Raw genomic sequence first — 22,964 nt, 5'->3', positions numbered from 1 at the left:
CTTGAAAATACTATTTTCAAGGGTCTTTTCTGTATTTTTTTTAAACTATGTATACGTATGTTTTGGTTTTGTGTTACGGACTTTTGTTTTTTTAACTTATCTTAAATTGTTTCACATTATACTCTGTTTTTCTATAAAGCCAGCTGTTCTTAAAAGGAACTCTTTCAGTTCTCCATTTGAAGACTAGTTTCCTTAAACATCATCTCAGGAAATGTCTTTTTATATTTATGTAGTCTCAATTCATTATGGATTTTTTATAACAATTTGAAACTTACTAGAATGTTTTCTTTTATATAAATATTATAATTTCTTAAGTTGTGTTAATATTTACACTATAAGATGAATATACTAAAGTTGAGAAGATCTAGTACCTTGATCCTAAGTGAGAGACTTTGCTGAAGTTCTTTATGACTTCAGTCTGTTTCTTGTTTTCACAGTGTGGGGTATTGGTGGGAGGATAGAGTATATTATGCCTGACATCGGTTTTACTCCTAAATTTCCAAGATTTTATAACCTAGAGGAAATTAGCTTAAACTAAAAAAGGGAATCTAAAGTAATTTAAACAAATTTTAAATAGTGCTCTTGGGCTCATATTAGACATTTTTATGCTTATTAGCCCCACATTCATCATTCCTAACATAGAGAAGTGTGATTGCCTGCAGTTTATTTTGTTTGCTTTCATGAGAAAAGTTAGTGGTTGCCAGCTCATCGCCTTTCAGCTAGAATTGTTTCTTTAGTTTTCTGTAGGTGTCCTTTCTGTTCCAATTAACATCAATTGTTAAAAACTTAACTATGAAGATCTAAGTTTTTGCTTTTGATCTTATGAAAGAATTTCAGGGATGGAAAAATATTTCAAGTGGGGAAAACTACTTAATGTCAGGTAATTAATATCTCAAATAATTTGTTTATGCACACAGTGAGAATCTTCATTTTCACCTCCTTACATTTTTTACAATCTATACATAGTCATTAGTTTATTTCTCTATTTTAGGCGGTGTTTGATATTCGAATTAAAGCCATAAAGGAATTAAAATTAATGAAGGAACTAGGTAATCATTTACATTTGCTTTTTGGTTCTTAGTTTAATTTAATTTTGGTTTTGAATTGAAAAAAATATGGGAGAATACAAAAAATAATTTAGGGAAAACTCATGTACCTACCACACTAAATGGACAAATGTTAACTTTTTGTCATGTGTTTTTATTTGAAACATTATAAATGAAGTTAAAGTTCTCTGTGTTCTCCTCAGACTTGTTCTTTCTCTCCTTCCTGAGATACAATGAGTATATCTGATTTGGATGGGTATCTAGTCCATGTATTCATATTGAACTATATATGTTATCATTACATATATGTGTATATGTACATATGATATTTTCATATTTATATAAATTATGTACTGAATGTACATTCTACAAACTCACTGTTCACTTAGCATTAGGTTTTAACAACTTTATTAAGATATAATCTACATACCATAAAATTCACTCAATTTAAGTGTATAATTCAGTAATTATCAGTAAATGTAGAGAGTTCTATAACCATCACTACAATCCAGTTTTGGAATACTTCCGTTACCCCAAAAAGATCCCTGTACCTATTTGTATTCCAAACTCCTGGCAACTGCTAATGTACTTTCTGTCCCTACAGACTTGATTTTCTTAATATTTCATATAATTAGAATCATAAAACGTGTTTTGTGTCTGCCTTCTTTCATGTAGCATGTCATTTTTGAGGTTCATCCATGATTTAGCATGTTCCTTTGTATTGCTGACTGGTTTTTATCCATTTTTATCTATTACATGGATAGTATCACATATTGTTTATCCTGGACAAACATGAGTTGATAGACATTTGGATTGTTTCTACTTTTGTACTGTTATGAATAATGCCACTATACACTTTTACACATAAGTCTTTGTATGGAGATATGTTTTCAGTTCTCTTGCATAGATATACTGTGTTGGAATTGCTGGGTCATATGCAAATTTAGGTTTAACCATATACATTTAAACTGGATGTATTTTATTAGAAAAAAATTATAACTGCAATTAAAGTCCATTAAAAATCATTGGTTTATTAAAATGCATAGTTCACTGTCATCCCCTATAATTTGTCTCCCTTGTTCCACTCTTGCCCCTCTCCAAACCATTTGATCATCTTCAATACATGTGAATGAGTTCCTGTCACTCCTGCGCTCAAAGCCATTTAGTGCTTTCTATTGCACATAGGTTAATTCCTTAACCTAGCCTACAAGAACCTGCATAATTTGACCCCTGCTTAACTGTAACCTCATTGTGATCTGCTTTATTCACAACTCAGTTCGCATGCTGACTTCTCTGCGTTTCTCAGTGCACGAGCTTTCTTCAGCTCCCGAGACTTCTTAGTTCTCAGTCTGTCTTTCAGCTCCCTTTGCGTTTAACCCTAGCTGTTTATTTGGTCTCATCTGAAATGTTCCTTCTCCTTTAATGCCTGGCTACACAATCCCAGTTAATCTTGCTGATGTACTCTTCTGACACCCTGTACTTTTCCTTCATCACATTTTTCACTGTAGCTGCCCTTTTATTTGTGTCATTAACATCCACCTCCCCCATTAGATAAGGTTCTGCGAGGACTGAGTTTACACTGGTTTGCTTACCACTGTATTTCCAGTTTCTAGTACAGTGCTTGGCACATAGACAATACACAGTAAGTACCTGTTCAGTGAAAGTGAACAGATTTTAAAAGCACTTTTTAAGTTGGGAACTCTTTAAATAATTTGTTTATTTAAATAAATTTAAATAAATTTAAATAAAACTCTTTAAATAAATTGTTTCAGTTGACAAGAGATTCATGTGAGAATTTTATGTTTGTATGCTAGCTTCATATTACTGCAATGTAAGATATTGAACTCAGGAATCTCAGAAAGAGATTCTGCTGTGGTCTAATAAAGTTAGAACTTCTAAGGCTCACACGCATCATTGTTGTCCTTTCAGAACACTCAACCTTCCTCCACCCCTCCAATTTATGTCCTACTTTTTAAGAATTCTGTTTGAACTGAAAACTTGGTGTGCTTCTTCCAAACACCAGGGGATCTTGAGGAAATATTCTTCCAAAGCAAGAATCTATATTCTCAAACATAGTGCATGCTGGCCCATTTAATAAGCATAAAATCACCTGACATCTTTTAAGTATAGGCAGTCTTGTTGTACCATTCTGATAAGGACAAATTCCATTACTACCATTTAGTTATATAACATCAGTCCCCTAGCAACATGGTTCAAATTTCAGCAACCATGGTATATGGTGTATTAACTGTAACTGACTTAAGTACACACTTGACTACCAGCTCTTCAAGGCAAAAATCATCACATAAATAACACATGTACACCAAAAGCAGTAAGCAGTCACTTAACTTCTTTCAATTCTGCTGGTGGTTTATCACTGCATGTACACTTCACTACACCGATAGCAAATCATGTAGTTGTGTTGCCACCTTTTCTCCCAGTGACAAACCCACCATGACATTTTACAAGAATATATAATTAAAAGAGGGAATTGACCAACAGAGAAGAAAGTAGACAAAGAAAAAAAAGGTATATGGAAATAGAAAAGCAGCAGCTACCTGTGGGAGTGTCGACCCTGCTGTCACTCAAGAGCCTAGATAGGCAGCTGAGGAACTTGATGAGGATGAACTTACCAAAGTAAGTGAGGATAGTGGTTGTGAAAAAAGAAGGAAGACATCTCAGCAGACATGACACTGGCAAAAAATTCATGTTAGAAGAGTTCTCAAAGACATGAGATTAAAAGCACAAAATATGTAAAATATTGGCAGCTGATCCAAACTTAGGAGTTTGGCAGTTTGCCACAGGGTAGGAAAGATGTCGCTCCATATCACAAGTTATATAATTAGAAGAAACCAAGCTCTGCTTAAACTACTGTTCATATGTAATTCACAGAGACAGAAAACATTTTAATTCTCAAAGATTCTAGTATTTTAAATTATAGTATAAATATTGGTTTTACTGTTTCTTCATTTCCCAATACATGTATAGTATTAATAACGAAGAGAGTTTTAAATGTTTCAACAAAAATTTTTAAGTGTCATGGAACAATTATAATTTTTCCATTGATTATTAAGATTGCTTTGCACAGTTTCACCTTGTACTTTTAGTCTTGCACTACTGTGCAAAAAAAAAAAAAAGACTGCCTGTACTTATTTGGGGGGGTTTTCTTTGGTTGTTGGGGGGTTTTAGGTTTGTTTTTGTTTTTAGCATTCTGTAGTTTTCTGCTAATTAACACAGTAGAGCATCTCTCTCTTGTTTTCTGTATTTGATGCCCTAACCAGCTTCCTTTTATTTATAGCTGACAACAGCTGTTTGAGACCTATTGATAGAAATGGGAAGCTTCTTTGTCCAGGTAAATCTTTTTGATAACTTTCAAAAGGTGGCTTGTACTCATCTGTCTTTCTTGATACTTTTAATAGTGGCCTCCAATACCTAATATTTACAAATTGCCTTTTAGAAACTGATTTATGGGACATATTTTCATCCAGGTGTCTTACCCTTATATTACAGAAAACCTTAACCAGAAGAAACATTTCTGTTTTCTGAATGAAACACTGGTCTTTCTGATTATCTGATTCTCATTTTAGTCATGGGTTTGATCTAGTTATATTTTTTCCAGCTTTATTTTCAAAGTTTTTCTGTTTGTTTTGCTAATTTTATTGTGATAACAATTATGAAATAAAATATTCAGTTCTCATCTCTGTATCACCTCTTAGCATTAGATTTAATTTAGTCATGAATGAGCCTAACTAATGATGGTAATAACAATCTCAACTTTAAACTTTGAAGAAGCTAGTTCTTCATTTATGGATTGATTTGGAATATCTGCTGTTTAATCCATATAAACGACAGCTCTTTGAACAAGTCATTTTTATTAAGTAGGAAAGTAGGTATTCATAGCTTCCTTTTAGCATTGTTGTGGAGAAAACAAGAACAAAATTTCTTAGAGTATGGAAATTGAAAATCAAACATAATCATAGTGCATGTAATACTTTTGCATGAAGTGCAACTCATTTTTCTTCTTTCTTGATATTCTTGATTTTCAAAGAAATACTGATTTCAGTATATTATTTTTCTTTTTTTTTTTTTTTTTTTTTTTTTTATTTTTTTTTTTTTTTTTTTTTTTTTTTTTGATACAGAGTTTCGCTCTTGTTGCCCAGGCTGGAGTGCAATAGCACGATTTTGGCTCACTGCAACCTCCACCTCCTGGGTTCAAGCAATTCTACTGCCTCAGCCTTGCAAGTAGCTGAGATTACTGGCACGTGCCACTACACCCAGCTAATTTTTTATTTTTAGTAGAGATGGGGTTTCTCCATGTTGATCAGGCTGGTCTTGAACTCCTGACCTCAGGTGATCCACCCGCCTCAGCCTCCCAAAGTGCTGGGATTACAGGTGTGAGCCACTTCGCCCAGCCAGTATATTATTTTTCTTAAGAGAGCTAGAAATTAGTAACATTCATCATGTTATCAAATTTTTTTTTTAAGTACCGGACAGCTATACTTTGAAGGAAGCAGAATTGAAGATGGGAAGTTCATTGGGACTGTGTCTTGGAAAAGCACCAAGTTCCTCTCAGGTAAAATAAGATCACCTGTCAAAACAAAATCAACCCTTCCATAACCAGAATTATAACTCATACCTTAACTATCCCAGTAATACTGTTTTTCTCTAAAAGTTTTTTTCTTAAATGATAACATTTTATTTCAGGAATACATCCTTATAGTTCTAGATGTTTAAATATACAAAATTATGCCAAAGCATATTTATGTTTCTTTTTCTATGAAGATTTTGTGTTTAAAAGGAATCTTTAATGTTGAGTGGCCACAGTTTCAACCACTCTATTTCCTAAGTTCTAAGATACACCTTCTTTTCCCCACGTTTTAACATCTGTGAGATTAGGTTGCATCTTATAGTCAGGGGTGTTCTGCAGTTATAGCTCGCACTGGTACAGAAAATAGTAAGTCTTAACAGTCAGTAGCATTTTAGGTTTAATGAAACACAGTTTATTAATTTTGGACTTCATTATTCTCTGCACTTATATAGTCTCAGAGCAGCCTCCCTTTTGCCTTGTATCAGTGTCCATTTTCTATGTAAAACACCATCAGGTTTGACCTTTACCAGAAGCTATACCTCGCTAATCAGCTTATTACAGAAATCATAAGGATATTCTTACTGTGAATACCCTGTAGCAGGGTAATCTGGACTCAGATCAGGCTGCCCGTGGTTCCCAAATTCACTTCATTAGTTTCCTGACTACTTCCCCCTTAATTTGCTTTTCCCTGAACCTCTAGCAAATAGTGTATGACAAGCTGATAGGAAGGAAAACATGACAAGTGAGGTTGAGTTAGAAAGAAAAAGCAGGGCTATAAGGAACTGAAATGACAAGAGATCAGATTTGTGTTTTTCTTTTGCAGTCTTGAGAATTCTAATAATTTGAATCCCTAGGCAGAAAATAAAATCATAACCAAGTGACTAAGACAAAAAACTCATTAATGCTAGCTGTGTGGTAATTACAAATTCCTTTTCAGAGTGATTGAGACAGAGATGGAGATCATAGAAGAAATAGTGTATGTTGGCCGGGTGTGGTGGCTCACGCCTGTAATCCTAGCACTGTGGGAGGCTGAGGCGGGTAGATCACCTGAGGTCAGGAGTTCAAGAACAGTCTGGCCAACATGGTAAAACCCTTTCTCCACTAAAAATACAAAAAATTAGCCAGGCATGGTGGCACATGCCTATAATCCCAGCTACTTAGGAGGCCGAGGCAGGAGAATTGCTTGAACTCAGGTGGCAGAGATTGCAATGAGCTGAGATCGCGCCACTGCCTTCCAGCCTGGGCAACAAGAGTGAAACTCCATAAAAAAAAAAAAAAAAAAGAAAAAGAAGTAGTGGATGTGAGAAACATTTATTGGGAGTAAAAAACATTGATGATGAAGCAATTTTTACTTCTGGGTAGGCAAAATTATTGCTTAAATTGTGACACTAATTTACTAATCATAGTCGTAATTTCATATAATTTGAGATTTTTTTGTTAAAGTTTCATGGGCCCTTGGTTTTACATTTTTGAAAGTAAATAATACATTTATTGGATTTTTAAATTCAGATTAAATTGCATTTACACTTCTGTCTTGATCTTAGTTGTTCCTGTTTTTTGCAATGGGGAGTGATGTTCAACCTGGGACAGAAATGGAAATTATAGTAGAAGAAACAGTATCTGTGAAAGATGTAAGTAATTTTACCTTTTGTTTTCAGAGGCTGTGTGTTTGCTGTGAGGAGCAGTAGTATCCTCTGTTAAGATTTGGAGGCCCTAAGCTAGAATTAATGTGATATACTTCCGAGAATTATATGTACTCACTAGAGGAATCATTTTGGGAGCTTGACAATGGGAATTATTTTATTTTATTTTATTTTATTTTATTTTATTGAAACAGAGTCTCAACTCTGCCATACAGGCTGGAGTGCAGTGGCGTGATCTTGGCTCACTGCAACCTCTGCCTCCTGGGTTCAAGCGATTCTCCTACCTCAGCCTCTTGAGTAGCTGGGATTACAGGTACCTGCTGCCATGCCTGGCTAATTTTTATATTTTTATTAGAGATGGGGTTTCACCATGTTGGCCAGGTTGGTCTCAAACTCCTGACCTCAGATGATCCACCTGCCTTGGCTTCCCAAAGTGCTGGGATTACAGGCGTGAGCCACTGTGCCTAGCCTCAACTTGAAATTTTGAATAACATTACTATGTTTTTCTTTCTGACTATCAATAATGTTTTTTTATTATATAAGTTTTGAATATGTGGAAACTGATTAAATGAAAACCTTTCATCCCTTATCCTACCAGTATTAACATTTTGGCTTTTTTTCCTGATATTTATATACACACACAGTGGTATGAATGTTTGTATATATGTGTGTATATGATTAAATAAATAAATAATTATACTGCTGTTATCGAGAACTGAGACTTTTAATATTGTAAAACAGACAAAATCAGTGTGATTTAAAAAAAAAAAAAAAAAAAAAAAAAAAAAAAAAAAATTAAAAAAAAAAAAAAAAAAAAAAAAAAAAAAAAAAGAAATGAAGGAAGGCCGGATGCGGTGGCTCACACCTGTAATCCCAGCACTTTGGGAGGCCAAGGCTGGCGGATCACGAGGTCAAGAGCTAGAGACCATCCTGGTCAACATGGTGAAACCCCATCTCTAATAAAAATACAAAAATTAGCTGGGTGTGGTGGTGCACGCCTGTAGTCCCAGCTACTCGGGAGGCTGAGGCAGGAGAATTGCTTAAACCCAGGAGGCGGAGGTTGCAGTGAGCTGAGATTGCGCCATTGCACTCCAACCTGGTGCCTGGTGACAGAGCAAGACTCTGTCTCAAAAAAAAATATTTATTTTTTTCTAGCTCTGTCCCCTGACACAGATTAGAAAGAGTGACCAACCTGGTAGCAGCATAGTACCCCTAGTACCCAGAGTATGGCTGCGAAATATCAATTCTTACTAACAGGAACAATGGCATCTTAGAATAATGGCTGGTTACATAGCTAGGTCAGGAAATGTATAAGATGAGCCTGGAACATCTTACCATCACAGAAAGCAGTGAAGCTACTGACAAAGACTGTTGGAATCATCAAAGAGATTGAGGAGCCCGCTAGTCAAAGATGAGACAATTTGAACATCAGTGAGAAAAATAATAAAAATTAATTGAAACAAGTACATAAAATCTGTAAATCTATGAGTTCATAATTATCGTATAAAAAATACACTTATCTATGGATGCTAGGCAGCCATAATGAGAAAAAATAAAGCTTTTTTTTTTCTTGCAAACTGTATCTTAGGGTAGCTAAGCAGATAATGAGCAGTTTTTTTCATAAACATATTCCAACTAATAAGGCATTTTAGAATTTCACATTTTTTCAACTCCTAATAAATTAATAAACCTAGTTATGATCTATCTTCTTAAATTTATTAAGACTTGTTTTGTGGTCTAATGTGTGATCTGTCATGGATAATATTTTCTGTGCAGTTGACAAGAATGTGTGTCCTGCAGCTGTTGGATGGAATGTTCTGTAAATGTGTTAGTTCCATTTGGTCTATGGTGCAGTTAAAGTTTATGTTTCTTTGTTGGTTTTCTGTCTTGATATGTCCATTATTGAAAGTGGGGTGAGGCCAGGCTCGGTGGCTCAAGCCTGTAATCCCAGCACTGTGGGAGGCCGAGGCGGGTGGATCACGAGGTCAAGAGATCGAGACCGTCCTGGTCAACATGGTGAAACCCCGTCTCTACTAAAAATACAAAAAATTAGCTGGGCATGGTGGCGCGTGCCTGTAATCCCAGCGACTCAGGAGGCTGGGGCAGGAGAATTGCCTGAACCCGGGAGGTGGAGGTTGCAGTGAGCCGAGATCGCGCCATTGCACTCCAGCCTGGGTAACAAGAGCGAAACTCCGTCTCAAAAAAAAAAAAAAAAAAAAAAAAAAAAGTGGGGTGTTGAAGGCCCTACTATTACTGTATTACAGTCTTGTCCCTCTAGAGGTCTAATAATACTTGCTTTATATATTTGGGTGTTCTGGTGGTGTTTGCATATATATTTACAATTGTTATATTCTCTTGCTGAATCCCTTTATATCATTATAGATTATATAGTAAGTTATTATATAATGACCTCCTTCTACAATGACCATTATCAATTATAATAACTTTTTACAGTTTTTGAGTTAAGGTCTGTTTTATCTGACAAAAATGTAGCTACTCTTGCTCGCTTTTGGTTTCTATTTGCATGGACTTTTTCCATCCCTTCACTTTCAGTCTGTATTTAACAGTGAGGTGAGTCTCTTTTAGGCAACATATAGTTGAGTCTTCTTTTTTGTAATCCATTCAGTCACTCTATATCTTTTAATTGAAGAATTTGATCAAGGTTATTATTGATAAGTAAGAACTTATTTCTACCATTTTGTTAATTGTTTTCTGATTGTTTTGTAAATCTTTTTTCTCCCTTTCTGGGTTGTTTACTTCTGTGGTTTAATGGTTATCTATGGTGCTAAGCTTTGTTTCTTTTCTCTTTCGTTTTTGTGTATTTGCTGTCATTTCTTTCTTTGTGGTTACTCTGGGGCTAAGATAAAGTATTCAACTCAACTTTGGTCGTATAAAAATACTTGAGAATTTTTTTCCCTTCCCTCTACAATTTATATTTTTGTTGCTTTAATTTACATCTTTATCTATTGTGTCCTTAGCCACTAATTATAGCTGTTGTTGTTTTTGACTATTTTGACTTGAAACCTTCATGGAAGAGAATTGATAGATTTATATAGCACCATTGTAACACTGGGGTATTCTGATTATGAATTTACCTATACTTGTGATTTTTATACTGTCATGTGTTTTTATGGTAGTAATTATCATACTTTTGTTTCCAGTTGTTACACTCCTTTAAGTATTTCTTGTGAGATTAGTCTAGTGGTGCTAAATTCCTTTAGCTTTTTCATATCTGACATTTTTATCTCACCTTCATTTCTGAAGGATATCTTTGCTGGATATAATATTCTTGGCTGACAGTGTTTTTTTCTTCCCCATTTTCTTCCAGCCTGCAAAGTTTCTGCTAAGAAATCCACTGATAGTCTACTGGGGATTCCCTTATATGTGACTTAATGCTTTTCTCTTGTAGCTTTCAGAATTCTCTTTTTGTCTTTAACCTTTGACAGTCTGATTACAAAGTGCCCAAAGAGGATCTTTTTGGGTTTAATCAGGGACCTGTGAGCTTTCTGGATCTGGATGTCCATGTCTCTCCCAGACTTGGGAATTTTTTTACCTATTATTTCATTAAATAGATTTCTGTGTCTTTTGTCATTTATTCTGCCCTGGCTATTGTATGATTAGAAATTTTTTTCATTTAATGGTGTCTTGTTGGTCCTGTAGACTTTCGTCATTCTTTTTAAATTGTTATTTCTTTTTATTCCTCTGACTAGGTTATTACAAAAGACCTGTCTTCAAGTTCAGAAATTCTTTCTCTGATGAATTTCTGATTCAGATTGTGAATTATTTTTTTCTGATTTTGTTGAATTTTGAATTGTTTGTATTCTCTTGTTTATGAGTTTCCTTAAGATCATTGTTTTGAATGTCTCTTCAGGCATTTCATAAATATACTTTTCTTCGTGGTTTATTACTGGAGACTTAGTTGTGTTCCTTTCAGAATATCATATTTCCTTGGCTCTTTATGTTTCTTGTCTTCTTATGTTGATATATTTGCATTTACTTGAACATTTACTTTTTCCAATTTTATGGAGTAGCTTTTATAGGGAGGAGCTTTTTCCTGCAGATGGGTTCTAGGGTGTCTGTTGGAAATGATATGTTGTTGGCTTTGGTTCCTGGTAGACTCAACAGCATGATCTCTACACCAGTTCTTCAGCTATAATCCTCGTTAATGATATCTGCAATTGCTTAGGCTATGGGTGTTTGTGACAGAGGTGATGTGGTTTGCTGGAGGAAAGGGTGCTGGTTTGTGCTGAGACGAAGCACAGTCGGAACATAGCTGTGTGTTGGTCTCTCTGGGGTGGGGGATACTGCCACACTAGCTATTGGGCTGGGTACAGGCATGTGTGGTCCAGGCAGCTGTGCAGTGCTCTCTCTAGGGAGGCAGGGCCACTGCTAGATTGCAAAATCCAAAACTTTTTGAGCACTTTTTGACTCTTTGACATGACACTCAAAGAAAATATACATTGGAGCATTTCTGATTTAGATTTTTGGATTAAGGTTACTTAGCTGGTAAGTATAACGCAGATATTCCAAAAATTTTTTTTAAAATCCAAAATTTGAAACACTTCTAGTCCTAAGTATTTTAGATAAGGGATACTCAACCTGTAACTGGGACTGGGTGATGGGTATTTGAGGATCATTTTACTGTTCTCTGCAGGTATTTTCCCAGTTTTTTACTGGCCTTTTTAACTTTGCGTTTTTTAATTTCGAAGAAAGGAACCACAGAACTTTTCAAAAGTGATATATTTTCCTTTCTGTACTCTGTTGAACTCCTTGCAGGCTGACTTGTTCTTGCTGTGTCACTAAAACAGCTTATGTCAGAGTCATTTGTGGCCTCCATATTAACTATGTACAATGAGCAGTTTTTACTCATCTTACTTGTTCTGTCAACAACATTCGATATAGCTGATGACTCTATTATTTGAAACACTTTTGTCACTGGGCTCCAGAAGACCATAGCTCTTCCTTATACCTCACTGGCCTTCCCTTCTCAGTTTGCTCTCTCCTCCTCTTCTCCATCTTTGAGCATTCTGCTGCTCGGTTGTTAGACTGGACCTGGCCCCAGAACATCCAGCTGCCACTTGGTTGTCTGACAATCATCCCAACCTAGAACATATTCACAGAAAAACTCTTCTCCCTGAAACATACCCCACTCATATGTTTCTCTTTTTCAGTTAATGGCAGCTCCATTTTTTACTTGTTTAGGCTGAAAGTCTTAAAGTCATCCTTGATTCTTCTTTCTTCATATTTTTCTTTTTCAGTTAATGGCAGCTCCGTTTTTCACTTGTTTAGGCTGAAAGTCTTAAAGTCATCCTTGATTCTTCTCTTTCTGACTTCACATTCAGTTTCACAAGACATTGTTTTGGTTCTACCATCAAAATGTACCTAGGATCTGACCACATCTCATTCTGTTCATTGCCACCACCTGTCAAACCTGTCATCTTTTTCATCGGAATTTAATTTCATCCACCAGCTTCGTAACTGATCTCCTTCCTTATAGCCTTACACTTCCCAGTGTCTGTTCTTACAAAAGAGTTGAGTGATCCTTTAAAATGTAAGAGAGATTAGTCACCCCTATACTCAGAACTCTCCTGTGTTTTCCCATCTTGCCCAGAGTAAGAGGTGAAGCCTTCAGTGTATGCACAAGGGCCTCTGTGATCCGGCTCTCTGGCATATTTTTGTTTTGTTTCAAACCTCCAACCATTTCCCCCTATTACTCACTCTACTCTAGCCACACTGGCTTCCTTGCTGTTTCTGAAACAAGGCTTAAGCTCTGTTTTCCCTTGCTAAAACACAGTTAAGTTGATGGCTCCACTGTTTGATTGTTTTTCTTAAATACTATGTTTAAGACTTTAAGTTTTCTTAGACTATAAGTTTGCTTTCATTCATCCACCATGTTTTAGTATACTGTGTTTTCATTGTCATTTTCTGAACAATCCATAATTATAGTTTAAAGCCTTTTTTTATTTTTTTATCATACAAGTAACCATGGGTTTCTTCTCACTTTTTAAACTTCTCCGGGGAATAACAGTCCCCCTTGGTTACCACTCTATTCTAGTCCTTTCTCTGGAAGTCACTGTTGGAATCGGATGACATCATCTTATCCGCATAAGTAGAGTGTGTGTCCCTTCAGACCTTTGCTGTGCCTATACCAGCATGTGTCTTTGTACATACATATAGAAATGAAGGGTGTGCTTTGTTTCTGTGATTTTCTTTTAAATTATAAATGGGATCACTCTGCATATATTATACTAGAACTTTGTTTCACTTAAAATATTTTAAAGATATTTTAAGAGCAATATATATAAATCTGTTTTATTCTTTGAACTGCTTTTAGACATTTCCTGCTTTTTAAAAAATCTCCCATTAATCTGTATTTTTGTGGGTTTTTTTTTTTTTTGCCATTTTTCTCATTATAAGCAGTACAGCAGTGACTATCCTTATTTTTGCTTCCTTTTGCTCTAGTGTAGTAGAAGTCAAATTTTATTTGCTTGCTTGCCCAAGATTTAAGTTGCAATGTTTTTCCCTCAAGAAATTGTTTTAAATACTATTTTTGTTTTATTGAAACTTTTGTTAATATTGTATCATTTTTGCATTATGCCATGAGATCACAGCTTGCACAATTCTTGTGAGTTTTTGTATGATCAGTTGTGTTTCATGGATGCTAAATAAAGGCTAATCTCCTTTTATAGGATTCAGAGTTTAATGTCTATGAAATTAGCTTGATAAATCATATTTGGCCAAAGACACACAGTTAATCCTCACAGAAGGAAGTCATGGTTCAGACCTGGGAGTTGGTGAATGGAAACTTTGAAATAAGTCCTGCTTGCAAACACCAGAAACTGTTTTTCCCCCTCCTGAACTGGCCCCATCTAGCCCTTAGAAAGGAAAGCTGACTTGTGTGCCATATTCTTAACTATGTCTATCTTTACCTACTCAGGAATCATTAAATATAGTCAGATTTAAATAGGCCTAGGGTCCAAAAAGCGTGTTTGTCCTAGAACTGTAACTCAGAAACAGAAAACTAACATTGGACATTGTTTATCTTTACAGTGTTTAAAGTTAATGCTGGAGAAATCTGGCCTACAAGGTAAGTTATTTACCATAACAACATATTATTTATAAGCCTAATGAAAATTTTTTGAACTTTGTTTTTCTCCAGGGTTGTAGGAAAAAAAAAAAAATTACAGGGTGTGGAGAAATAAAAAGTAGTTTACCCTTCTTTGTGTACGTAATGAATTATCCTGTTTCTTGTTGGCATGCTACAAGAAAACTAGTGGTATAGCTCTGAAGAGAGAATGTAGATAGGATCTAGCAAAGGTACAAAGTAGGAATGCTTTACAGTGTTGGTGGGAGTGTAAATTAGCTCAACCATTGTGGAAGACAGTGTGGCGATTCCTCAAAGACCTAAAACCAGAAATACCATTGATCTAGCAATCCCATTACTGGCTATATACCCAGAGGAATATAAATCATTCTATTATAAAGATACATGCCTGTGTATGTTCATTGCAGCACTATTCACAATAGGAAAGACATGGAATCAGCCCAAATGCCCATCAGTGATAGACTGGATAAAGAAAATGTGATGCATATACACCATGGAATACTGTGCAGCCATAGAAAGGGATGAGATCGTGTCCTTTGCAGGGTCATGATGGAGCTGGGTCATTATCCTCAGCAAACTAATGCGGGAACAGAAAACCAGACACCACACATTCTCACTTATAAGTAGGAGCCAAACAATGAGAACACATGGACACAGGGAGAGGAACAACACACATTGGGGCATGTTGGTGTGTGTGTCGGGGAACGGGAGCTGGAGGGGTGAGGGAGAGCATCAGGAAAAATAGCTAATACATTCTGAGCTTAATACCCAGGTGGTAGGTTAGTAGGTGCAGCAAACGACCATGGCACACATTTACCTACGTAACAGACCTGCACATCCTGCACATGTACCTCAGAACTTAAAATAAAAAGAAAGAAAGCTAAGATTTATACCACCTGGAGCTACACAGGTCTTCCACTGATTCTTTTAAATCTCACTGGTTGCAAATTTCAGTGTGTTCTGTTTCATATCAGTATTTTTGTAGTATAGACGAGGGAATATAGAATGAATGAAAAAAATAAATCGAAGATAACTGAAGTAACTTTCCAGGTGGGATCATGTCAGTGAGCTTGATGAGACCTCATTCTCCTTTCAGTGGAGCACTTTGCTGTTCTTAGACTTCATGAATGCGGAAGCCTATGGCTTTGTTATCTGGAAAGGAAGTTAGGGTGCTCTGGGTGCAAGACATTCTTCTAAAAGTTATACGCAGTGTCTCACTTAACCTGAACAACAGTCCTACCATACAGGGGTTATCCCACATGCCCATTTTATAGATGAGGAAACAAAGGCCAAGAAAGGTGAAATGGTTCCCCCAGAGTTATACAGCAAGTATCTAGGTCATTCTCCTTTCACAACCCAAGTTATTTTTACCATGCTGTACTGTGAAGTAATAGTGTTCACTTTTAACTTACTGGTGGCTTCTTAGAGATACTTAAATTATGTTTTTTAACTGATATAAATTTTTCTGTATTTAAAGCTAGAACTTGGCTGGGTGCAGTGGCTCACACCTGTAATCCCAACACTTTGGGAGGCCAAGGCAGGTGGATCACTTGATCCCAGGAGTTCAAGAGCAGCTTGGGCAACATGGTGAAACCCCACCTCTACCAAAAATACAAAAATTAGCAGGATACAGTGGTATGCACCTGCAGTCCCAGCTACTCAGGAGGCTGAAATAAGAGAAACACTTGAGCCTGAAAGCTGGAGGTTGTAGGGAGCTGAGATTGCACCACTGCACTCCAGACAGGAATGAGAGCCTGTCTCCAAAAAAACTAGAACTAACAATAAAGAAGGTCTGCAAACAAGAGTATTGGGATTCAAAACTTGTGGCCTGTGCAGATAAATATAACATTGTGTTTATTCTTTGGCTATTTCATGTTTTTGGTGAGTAGGGGGAGTTTTGTGTTCATAAGCATTGCTATTATTTTTAATAACCAGGATTTCTTTCTTTTATTGCATTCAACTTTCTTCCCACCCCAAAAAAGATCTCTTCTTTGCTTGCCTGTTGGGATTAAAAAGCAAAAAATTCTCTTCTCATTTCACTAGTGCAGCAAGTATGCTGAAAAACAACTCTTTGATTAAAGTCAATTTAAAACTTATAAATATTAACATATCAACTGTTCAGAAAGCACTAGCACTATATTTTTGTTAGATTAACTGCTAAGTAGATAGGAATAATTTTCTTGTACATATTAATAGTTGCTGGGCAATGTTAGCATCTGTTTTCAGCCAAGACAGTGAAATAAAACTCAGTTAATAATGCTTTGAGAAGGGATTCTGTGTACATATATGTATACTGATACATAATATATGTATGTGGATACACATAAATAATAAAGGTATAAAGTAAATATCTTACTAAGCTGGTACAAAAGTAATTGTGGTTTTTGCCATTAAAAGTAAAGGCAGGCCGGGCGTGGTGGCTCACGCCTGTAATCCTAGCACTTTGGGAGGCTGAGGCGGGTGGATCACCTGAAGTCAGGAGTTCGAGACCAGCCTGGCCAACATGGTGAAATCCTGTCTCTACTAAAAATACAAAAAATTAGCCAGGCATGATGGCATGTGCCTGTAGTCTCAGTTATTCAGGAGACTGAGGCAGGAGAATCACCTGAACCCCAGAGGCGGAGATTGCAGTGAGCCAAGATCACACCACTGTAACCCCAGCCTGGGTGACAGGGCGAGAACCCATCTCAAAAAAAAAAAAAAAAAAAAGCAAAGGCAAAAACTACAGTTACTTTTGCACCAACCTAATATAATAGTAGCAAGTGTTGTTTTTATTCATGAGTATACAGCTCTTGGTAGAAGAGAGAGAAAACCAGATTGAGGAAATGTAATTTTTTTTCACGTTCTGGAAGAGATAATTTACTTAAAAATTATCAGCAGATTAAACCCCATTTGATATTCACTTATCCAGAAGGGCCATTCCTGATAAACTCGTAAAGCATATTCTGAAATTTTTTTTCATCCCAATTTTGCTTTATAGGAGATGCCTGGCATTTACGAAAAATGGATTGGTGCTATGAAGCTGGGGAGCCTTTATGTGAAGAAGTAAGACGATTTCTATACATTTTCCTCTTTCATATGATTACGTTTATGTCATATTTTCATTCAGGATACTCATTCCACTCATGAGAAAGCTTTAATTACTTTCTGTGGGATACAGATATCTATGAATGGGTCTATTTCCCTTTTTTCTTACTATAGTTTTTTTGATAAAGGGAAAGTCTCAGTGCAGTGGGAACATTTCTGACATCTGTGGTAAACCCCTTGCCATGAGTGTATGCATCTAGGAGGATTAGTTCATGAGAAGGCAGAGAACTTCACAGAACAGACATTTGAGCTAATGGAGGAATTGTATAGATAGATACACTCTGAAGTTTTGACCCCCGAATATTTTGATCTCGGAGTTTCTCTGTAAGTTAATGGTGACAGAATTTATCTTACCAGCCATTCCTAAGTGATAGGCTTTTATCCAAACTCGATTGAGCCAAACTCTCAGGGCAGCATTAGGAATAATTTTATCATAGGATAGTTGGAATCTGGTTAGTCATCTTGTTGGTCCAAATAGCTTTGCATTTCCCAGTTCAAACCCATGGCCTTAGAAGTAGAGACCCAAAATGAAGCTCTGTGAGGAGGCTTAGGTAGCTGTGGTCAGCAGCCCTTTGCCCAGTCTTCACCTGCCTGCTTCCTGTTCTGTAAGAAGGGGCACTGAATGTCAGCAGAAGGTTGATCTAGGCCGGTGTGCTGGGGACTTGCACTGGAATGCTCTTTGCTGTTTAGCAGTCAGTAAGTCAACAGAGAGAGGACCCTCTTGGGGCCTGACCAGGAGTTTGACTGCCTGGATTAAGAAGTGAGCCAAAAGACTCATTACCCTCGGAACTGGCTTCTTGTTCCAGCCTTGCCAGCTATCTTTCCCATCCTAATTTTTAAGAGTAAAATATGGTTTACCCTCTTCATCTTTCATTCTTCATGTTTCCTCTCAGCCTCCAAACCTGTCAGCTTTTCCACTCCTTCTGTGACCATTCCCACACTTGGCTCTAGGCTAGCCTTCTTATGCCTCTCACCTAAATTATTGTAATGGCTTTCCTGGACCCAGGCGTTTTTTGCTTCAGTGTCATGCATATTGCAGCCAAATTGAGCTGGAAAATCTCCTCCAAAATCTCCCATGGCTCCTTTATTTCCACTCCACATCCCTGTGGTTAGTGCCTGCCCTTCCAGTCCACTGTGACCTCCTGGTACTTTCCACTCCGATCAGTGTGGCCTCAGTGCTCTACCAAAACAAGCCATGTTAATATCAATCTTGTTCTTTTTTTCTTAAGAAATTCCTTCTCTTATTTTCTCTAGCTTTCCAAATCCAACCCATCTTTTTAGGCTTAACTAAAATTTCATCTTCTGTGAATCAGTGTCTCATTTCTCATTTCATCTAGCTCCCCTTCCTCAGGTCTTTCGTAATATTACAGTTTATACCCCACAATTTAACAAATAATGCTTTACTGATTTTATAGTCTTAGCTTATTTCCTGTGTCTTCAATATCTGCTTTATTATTCATTTATTTCTTGATAATACAGGCATAGTATTTTTAAAAGATCCAATGCCTTTCAGAAGTCATAAGTGACAAAAAAGAATTTCTGTATTCCCAGGATGCAACACTGAAAGAACTTCTGATATGTTCTGGAGATACTTTGCTTTTAATTGAAGGACAACTTCCTCCTCCGGTAAGATTTTACTTCTGAATAGACATCTCATAAGTAATAATTATTGTTACCTGATTACAGAGATGATATAGTTTCATTTAGGGAAAATAGGGAAATTCAGATAGTCATAAAGAGAATAGAGAACTTTCCCCAAATGCTACCAATCAGATATGTTTCCTAACTTTTAAATATTCTCATGCAAAGTTAATTACATATAATATTTTTATTTCCTACCTTTTATATTTGACATTTTGACCTTCTCATAAAATCCAAAAATAATCATCATATCCAAGGTAATGTTTTACTAGTTTAATTCATCTGTATCCTCATTGTTGGAAGCTTAGATTGTTTTCAATATTTTGCTTTTATAAATAGTACTTAAATAAGTCTTTCTGAAAATAGTTCTAAATGTGGAATTGCTAAGTCCAAAGGTATGACCTCTTTAAAGCCTTGATGTTATATGCAGTAGTATATGAGAGGGCTCATTTCACTGCCCTTTCATAAGCATTGCATATCACTACTTTCTAAAACCAATATTGTTTCTTTTAAACTGAGGATACATGTAAAGGTGAACCCAAAAGAGAAAAAATGGCCCTAAATTTCAGCCTCCCCAGAGTGCTGGAGTTACAGGTGTGAGCCACCAAGCCCAGCCAAAAATCTTTTAAACAGGGTCCTTGAAGTTGGTTCATGGTTTTCGGTCCCATAAACAATTTGCATGAATATTCTTGCACCTATGGCTTTCTATGCATGTACTGCTATATCAGAATGTAAATTCCTAAACATGTAGTGGCTGCACATTTTAAAATTTGGCAGATATGGGCAAATTATTCTACAGAAACTTCTCAGCAGTTTATATTCCTGCTACCAACTTACAGGTGTTCAAGTTTACTGATATTTTCACCAACATAATTTGCTGGTTTTTGACAATCTGCTAGGTGAAAAACTGGAATTTTGTTCTGATTTACATTTATTTAATTGAATGAAGGTTGAGTATTTGTTAATCTTAACCAATCTGATAAACAGAAAAATATTCCAATGCACATTTCTTGAACTGTCTATTTAAAATGTTATATGTGGTTAATTTTCACATCCTCATCTTCTGTTGTTGGAAATTAAGTGATGCAACAATAACACCTTTTATCTCTTCATAAACCTATTAAAATTCTTCACTAACAAAAAGAGGTGGGAAGAACTAGCTAAATAAGTAAAACTGAAATTACAGGGTATGTATAAGACAATGGGTTTATTCCCCTTAGTTTGTATCAGAAACACAACTTAGATCAATGGGCTCTTGCATCTGTATGATAAACGGCACTGCCGGGACTGGTATCCCGGGCCAGCGGCACTTGGACTGCACCTGGAAAGGCTGGTATAGTGTGTTCAAGCAAACGTATTGTTCTTGTTTATGCTCTCATTTATTTTATCTACTAAGATACTTCTAAGCAAAGGACATTTTAGTCCAGTCACCCCAAAGTCTGATTTTTATGATTTTAAATTTTTGGTTGTAAAAACAAGTATAGACAGTTAATAAATCTAAAAAGAAAAATGGTAAGTTCAAGAACATCTTAGGTCATCAAGGTGTTTCTCTCTATGGAAGTAGAAGTGAAGTTTCGCTTAATCTTTGTAATCAGAACAGCTAAACGTGCTCCATTCTTCAGGGTTTCCTGAAGGTACCCATCTGGTGGTACCAGCTTCAGCGTCCCTCAGGACACTGGGAGAGTCATCAGGACCAGACCAACTGTACTTCCTCTTGGGCCAGAGTATGGAGAGCTGCTTCTAGCCAAGGTGAGAACAGAACAGGATTTCGGCAGCCAGTGCATAATAAACAGAGGTAAAATGACTGCCTGTCCTCTGAGAGTCAACTGAAATATTTATTTTAAAAATGTAAGGTTAGAAATCAAGACCTCTTAATTTCATAAGTCATTCCAGACATTGCATAATAACACCATGCTATTTCTGTAGGTGCTCTGTAACCTCTGTAAAGCACTATATATCTTATTGTTATTTACTATTATATGAATATATTACACTTTTCCAAAAACTTTTATGTATCATCTCTCAAGATCCTCAGGGTAACAGGGGCCCCATTTATCACCATGTACCAGAATACCGAGGCTTCAACCAATTCTAGGGATGTCATTGCAGCCCACCGGGGCAGAGACCAGGAGTCCACATTCCACATGTCACAATCTTTCTGCGTCAGAACCCTCAGGAACTGCTTCTAGGGCATTTGACATCATCTCACTGACTTCTGAGAAGGAAAATAGACAAGCACAAGCATGTTGTCCTACTCAGCGTTCCGCCACACACATCACGATGGCCAGAAGTCACCATCAGTGAATTCAGTTGCCCTTGTACAAAGAGGAGTTCCACTTCATTATAAAGAAAACACCATTTAATCTATTTTATAACTGTAGATAAAGCAAGTATATTTTTAATAGGCCCAACTCTTTAGCTATTTTTTTCTTTTTATCATGTTTATTTAGTTTTCCTAGTGCCTTGAAGTATATTACTTATATTTCTTTTTAATCTTTTAAGCCTCAGTAATAAAATTAATATAAATGAGCCAAATTCTTATCTCCTTATTCTTTGAAGTTAGGATTATATGGATAGAGTAATGCTGAATGAGCTATAAAATTGACATAAAGTTACTTTTTAGTTGGGTTACACTAGTTCATGTTAACTAATGCTAAAAATGCTTTGGTGATAGAATTCTAGTTACATGTAGAATTGGATACAGAATTTAAAAGCATGTTTATTCAGTATGTTTCTACATGAAAGTAAATAAAAGGTTCCTTTTTTGGTAATACATCTGTATCACAACAAATGGGAAATACAGTCATGTGTCACTTAACAGGAATATGTTTTGAGAAATGCGTCGTTAGGCGATTTTGTCATTGTGTGAACGTGGTAGAGTGATTTACACAAACCTAGATGGTACAGCCTCCTCCACTCCTAGGCTATGCTGTGTAGCCTGTTGCTCATAGATTATAGACCTGCACAGCAGCTTGCTGTATGAATACTGAAGGCATCATAACACAGTGGCAAGTGTTTGTGTATCTAAACAGAAAACGGTACAGTGAAAATATGGTTTTATAATCGTATAGGACCACATCACATGTGTGGTCTTTGACCAAGTCATTGTGTAGCCCATGATTATATATTTCATTCTTTAGAATTTCCTAAAATTGTCTTTCCAGTAGTGTCAGCCTGTAGTTTACTTAAGACACAAGAAGAACGTCTAATGCACTTAGTTGACTTCTAATCTGTCTGTAATTTCTTGCCATGCATTGGTGAGGTGCTCAGAAGTAAAGACAAAGCAAAAATAACTGAAGACAATCTAAATTTAGTTGCCAGCTTTTATATTGTTTTCGATGAGAAAGCATTGTGTTTTTCCCTTTTTTTAAACAAACTTGGAAAGGGCCTTCTTACTGTCCAGATTTCCTTAATTCCGTAAACATTTGTTGGGCATTTATTATGTGGCACCCATTGTACCCCGCACTGGGGAGACAAGATAGATGGCCTCCTCCTTTAGAAAATCCTGTTGTTTTAAGGAGGAAAATTAAACACCTGCCTGTGCACACACACAAACACATGGAACAAGCTGGGATGAGTGTTATGAGAAGGAAACAGGAAGCTAACACACGGAATGCAGGCAGTGTATCCTACCCAAAAAGTCTTCTTTGAGGAAGGAGGGAGTGTGGAAAAGCACATTCACCGTAGGGTCATAAGTGTCAAATTCCTCATGGTATTTTGCCAACAACATGCCCCTGCCTACTCACCAGCCAGACGGGGCTTCCTCACAAGACTTGGATGCAGAGGCTCTTGAGTGGAATTTTAATAACCTATTTACGATATCAAAACATGGCAGTGTATTTCAGAAACACAAA

General features: G+C 36.4%; 1 protein-coding gene across 7 annotated transcripts in view; it reads left to right on the top strand.

Annotated features, from left to right (window-relative positions):
- The window catches only part of USP40 (ubiquitin specific peptidase 40), a 103,346-nt gene that overhangs the window by 49,166 nt on the left and 31,216 nt on the right, over positions 1 to 22,964 (top strand). For 6 of the 7 annotated variants that reach the window (XM_037741744.1, XM_017537687.2, XM_017537686.2 and 3 more), the window contains 8 exons: positions 992 to 1,049; positions 4,345 to 4,398; positions 5,531 to 5,619; positions 7,179 to 7,265; positions 14,328 to 14,364; positions 17,363 to 17,427; positions 19,021 to 19,095; positions 20,733 to 20,859. In XM_037741744.1, coding sequence (XP_037597672.1) covers positions 992 to 1,049; positions 4,345 to 4,398; positions 5,531 to 5,619; positions 7,179 to 7,265; positions 14,328 to 14,364; positions 17,363 to 17,427; positions 19,021 to 19,095; positions 20,733 to 20,859 — 592 coding nt within the window. Of the gene's footprint in view, positions 1 to 991; positions 1,050 to 4,344; positions 4,399 to 5,530; positions 5,620 to 7,178; positions 7,266 to 14,327; positions 14,365 to 17,362; positions 17,428 to 19,020; positions 19,096 to 20,732; positions 20,860 to 22,964 lie in introns of those variants that run through there. The other variant, XM_037741747.1, reaches the window with a different exon arrangement.

Source organism: Cebus imitator, unplaced genomic scaffold (genome assembly GCF_001604975.1).
Source record: "Cebus imitator isolate Cc_AM_T3 unplaced genomic scaffold, Cebus_imitator-1.0 Scaffold106, whole genome shotgun sequence".
Taxonomy (NCBI): Eukaryota; Metazoa; Chordata; class Mammalia; order Primates; family Cebidae; genus Cebus; species Cebus imitator.
Note: the sequence above shows the minus strand (reverse complement) of the source record. Positions and strands in the feature narration are given on the sequence as shown.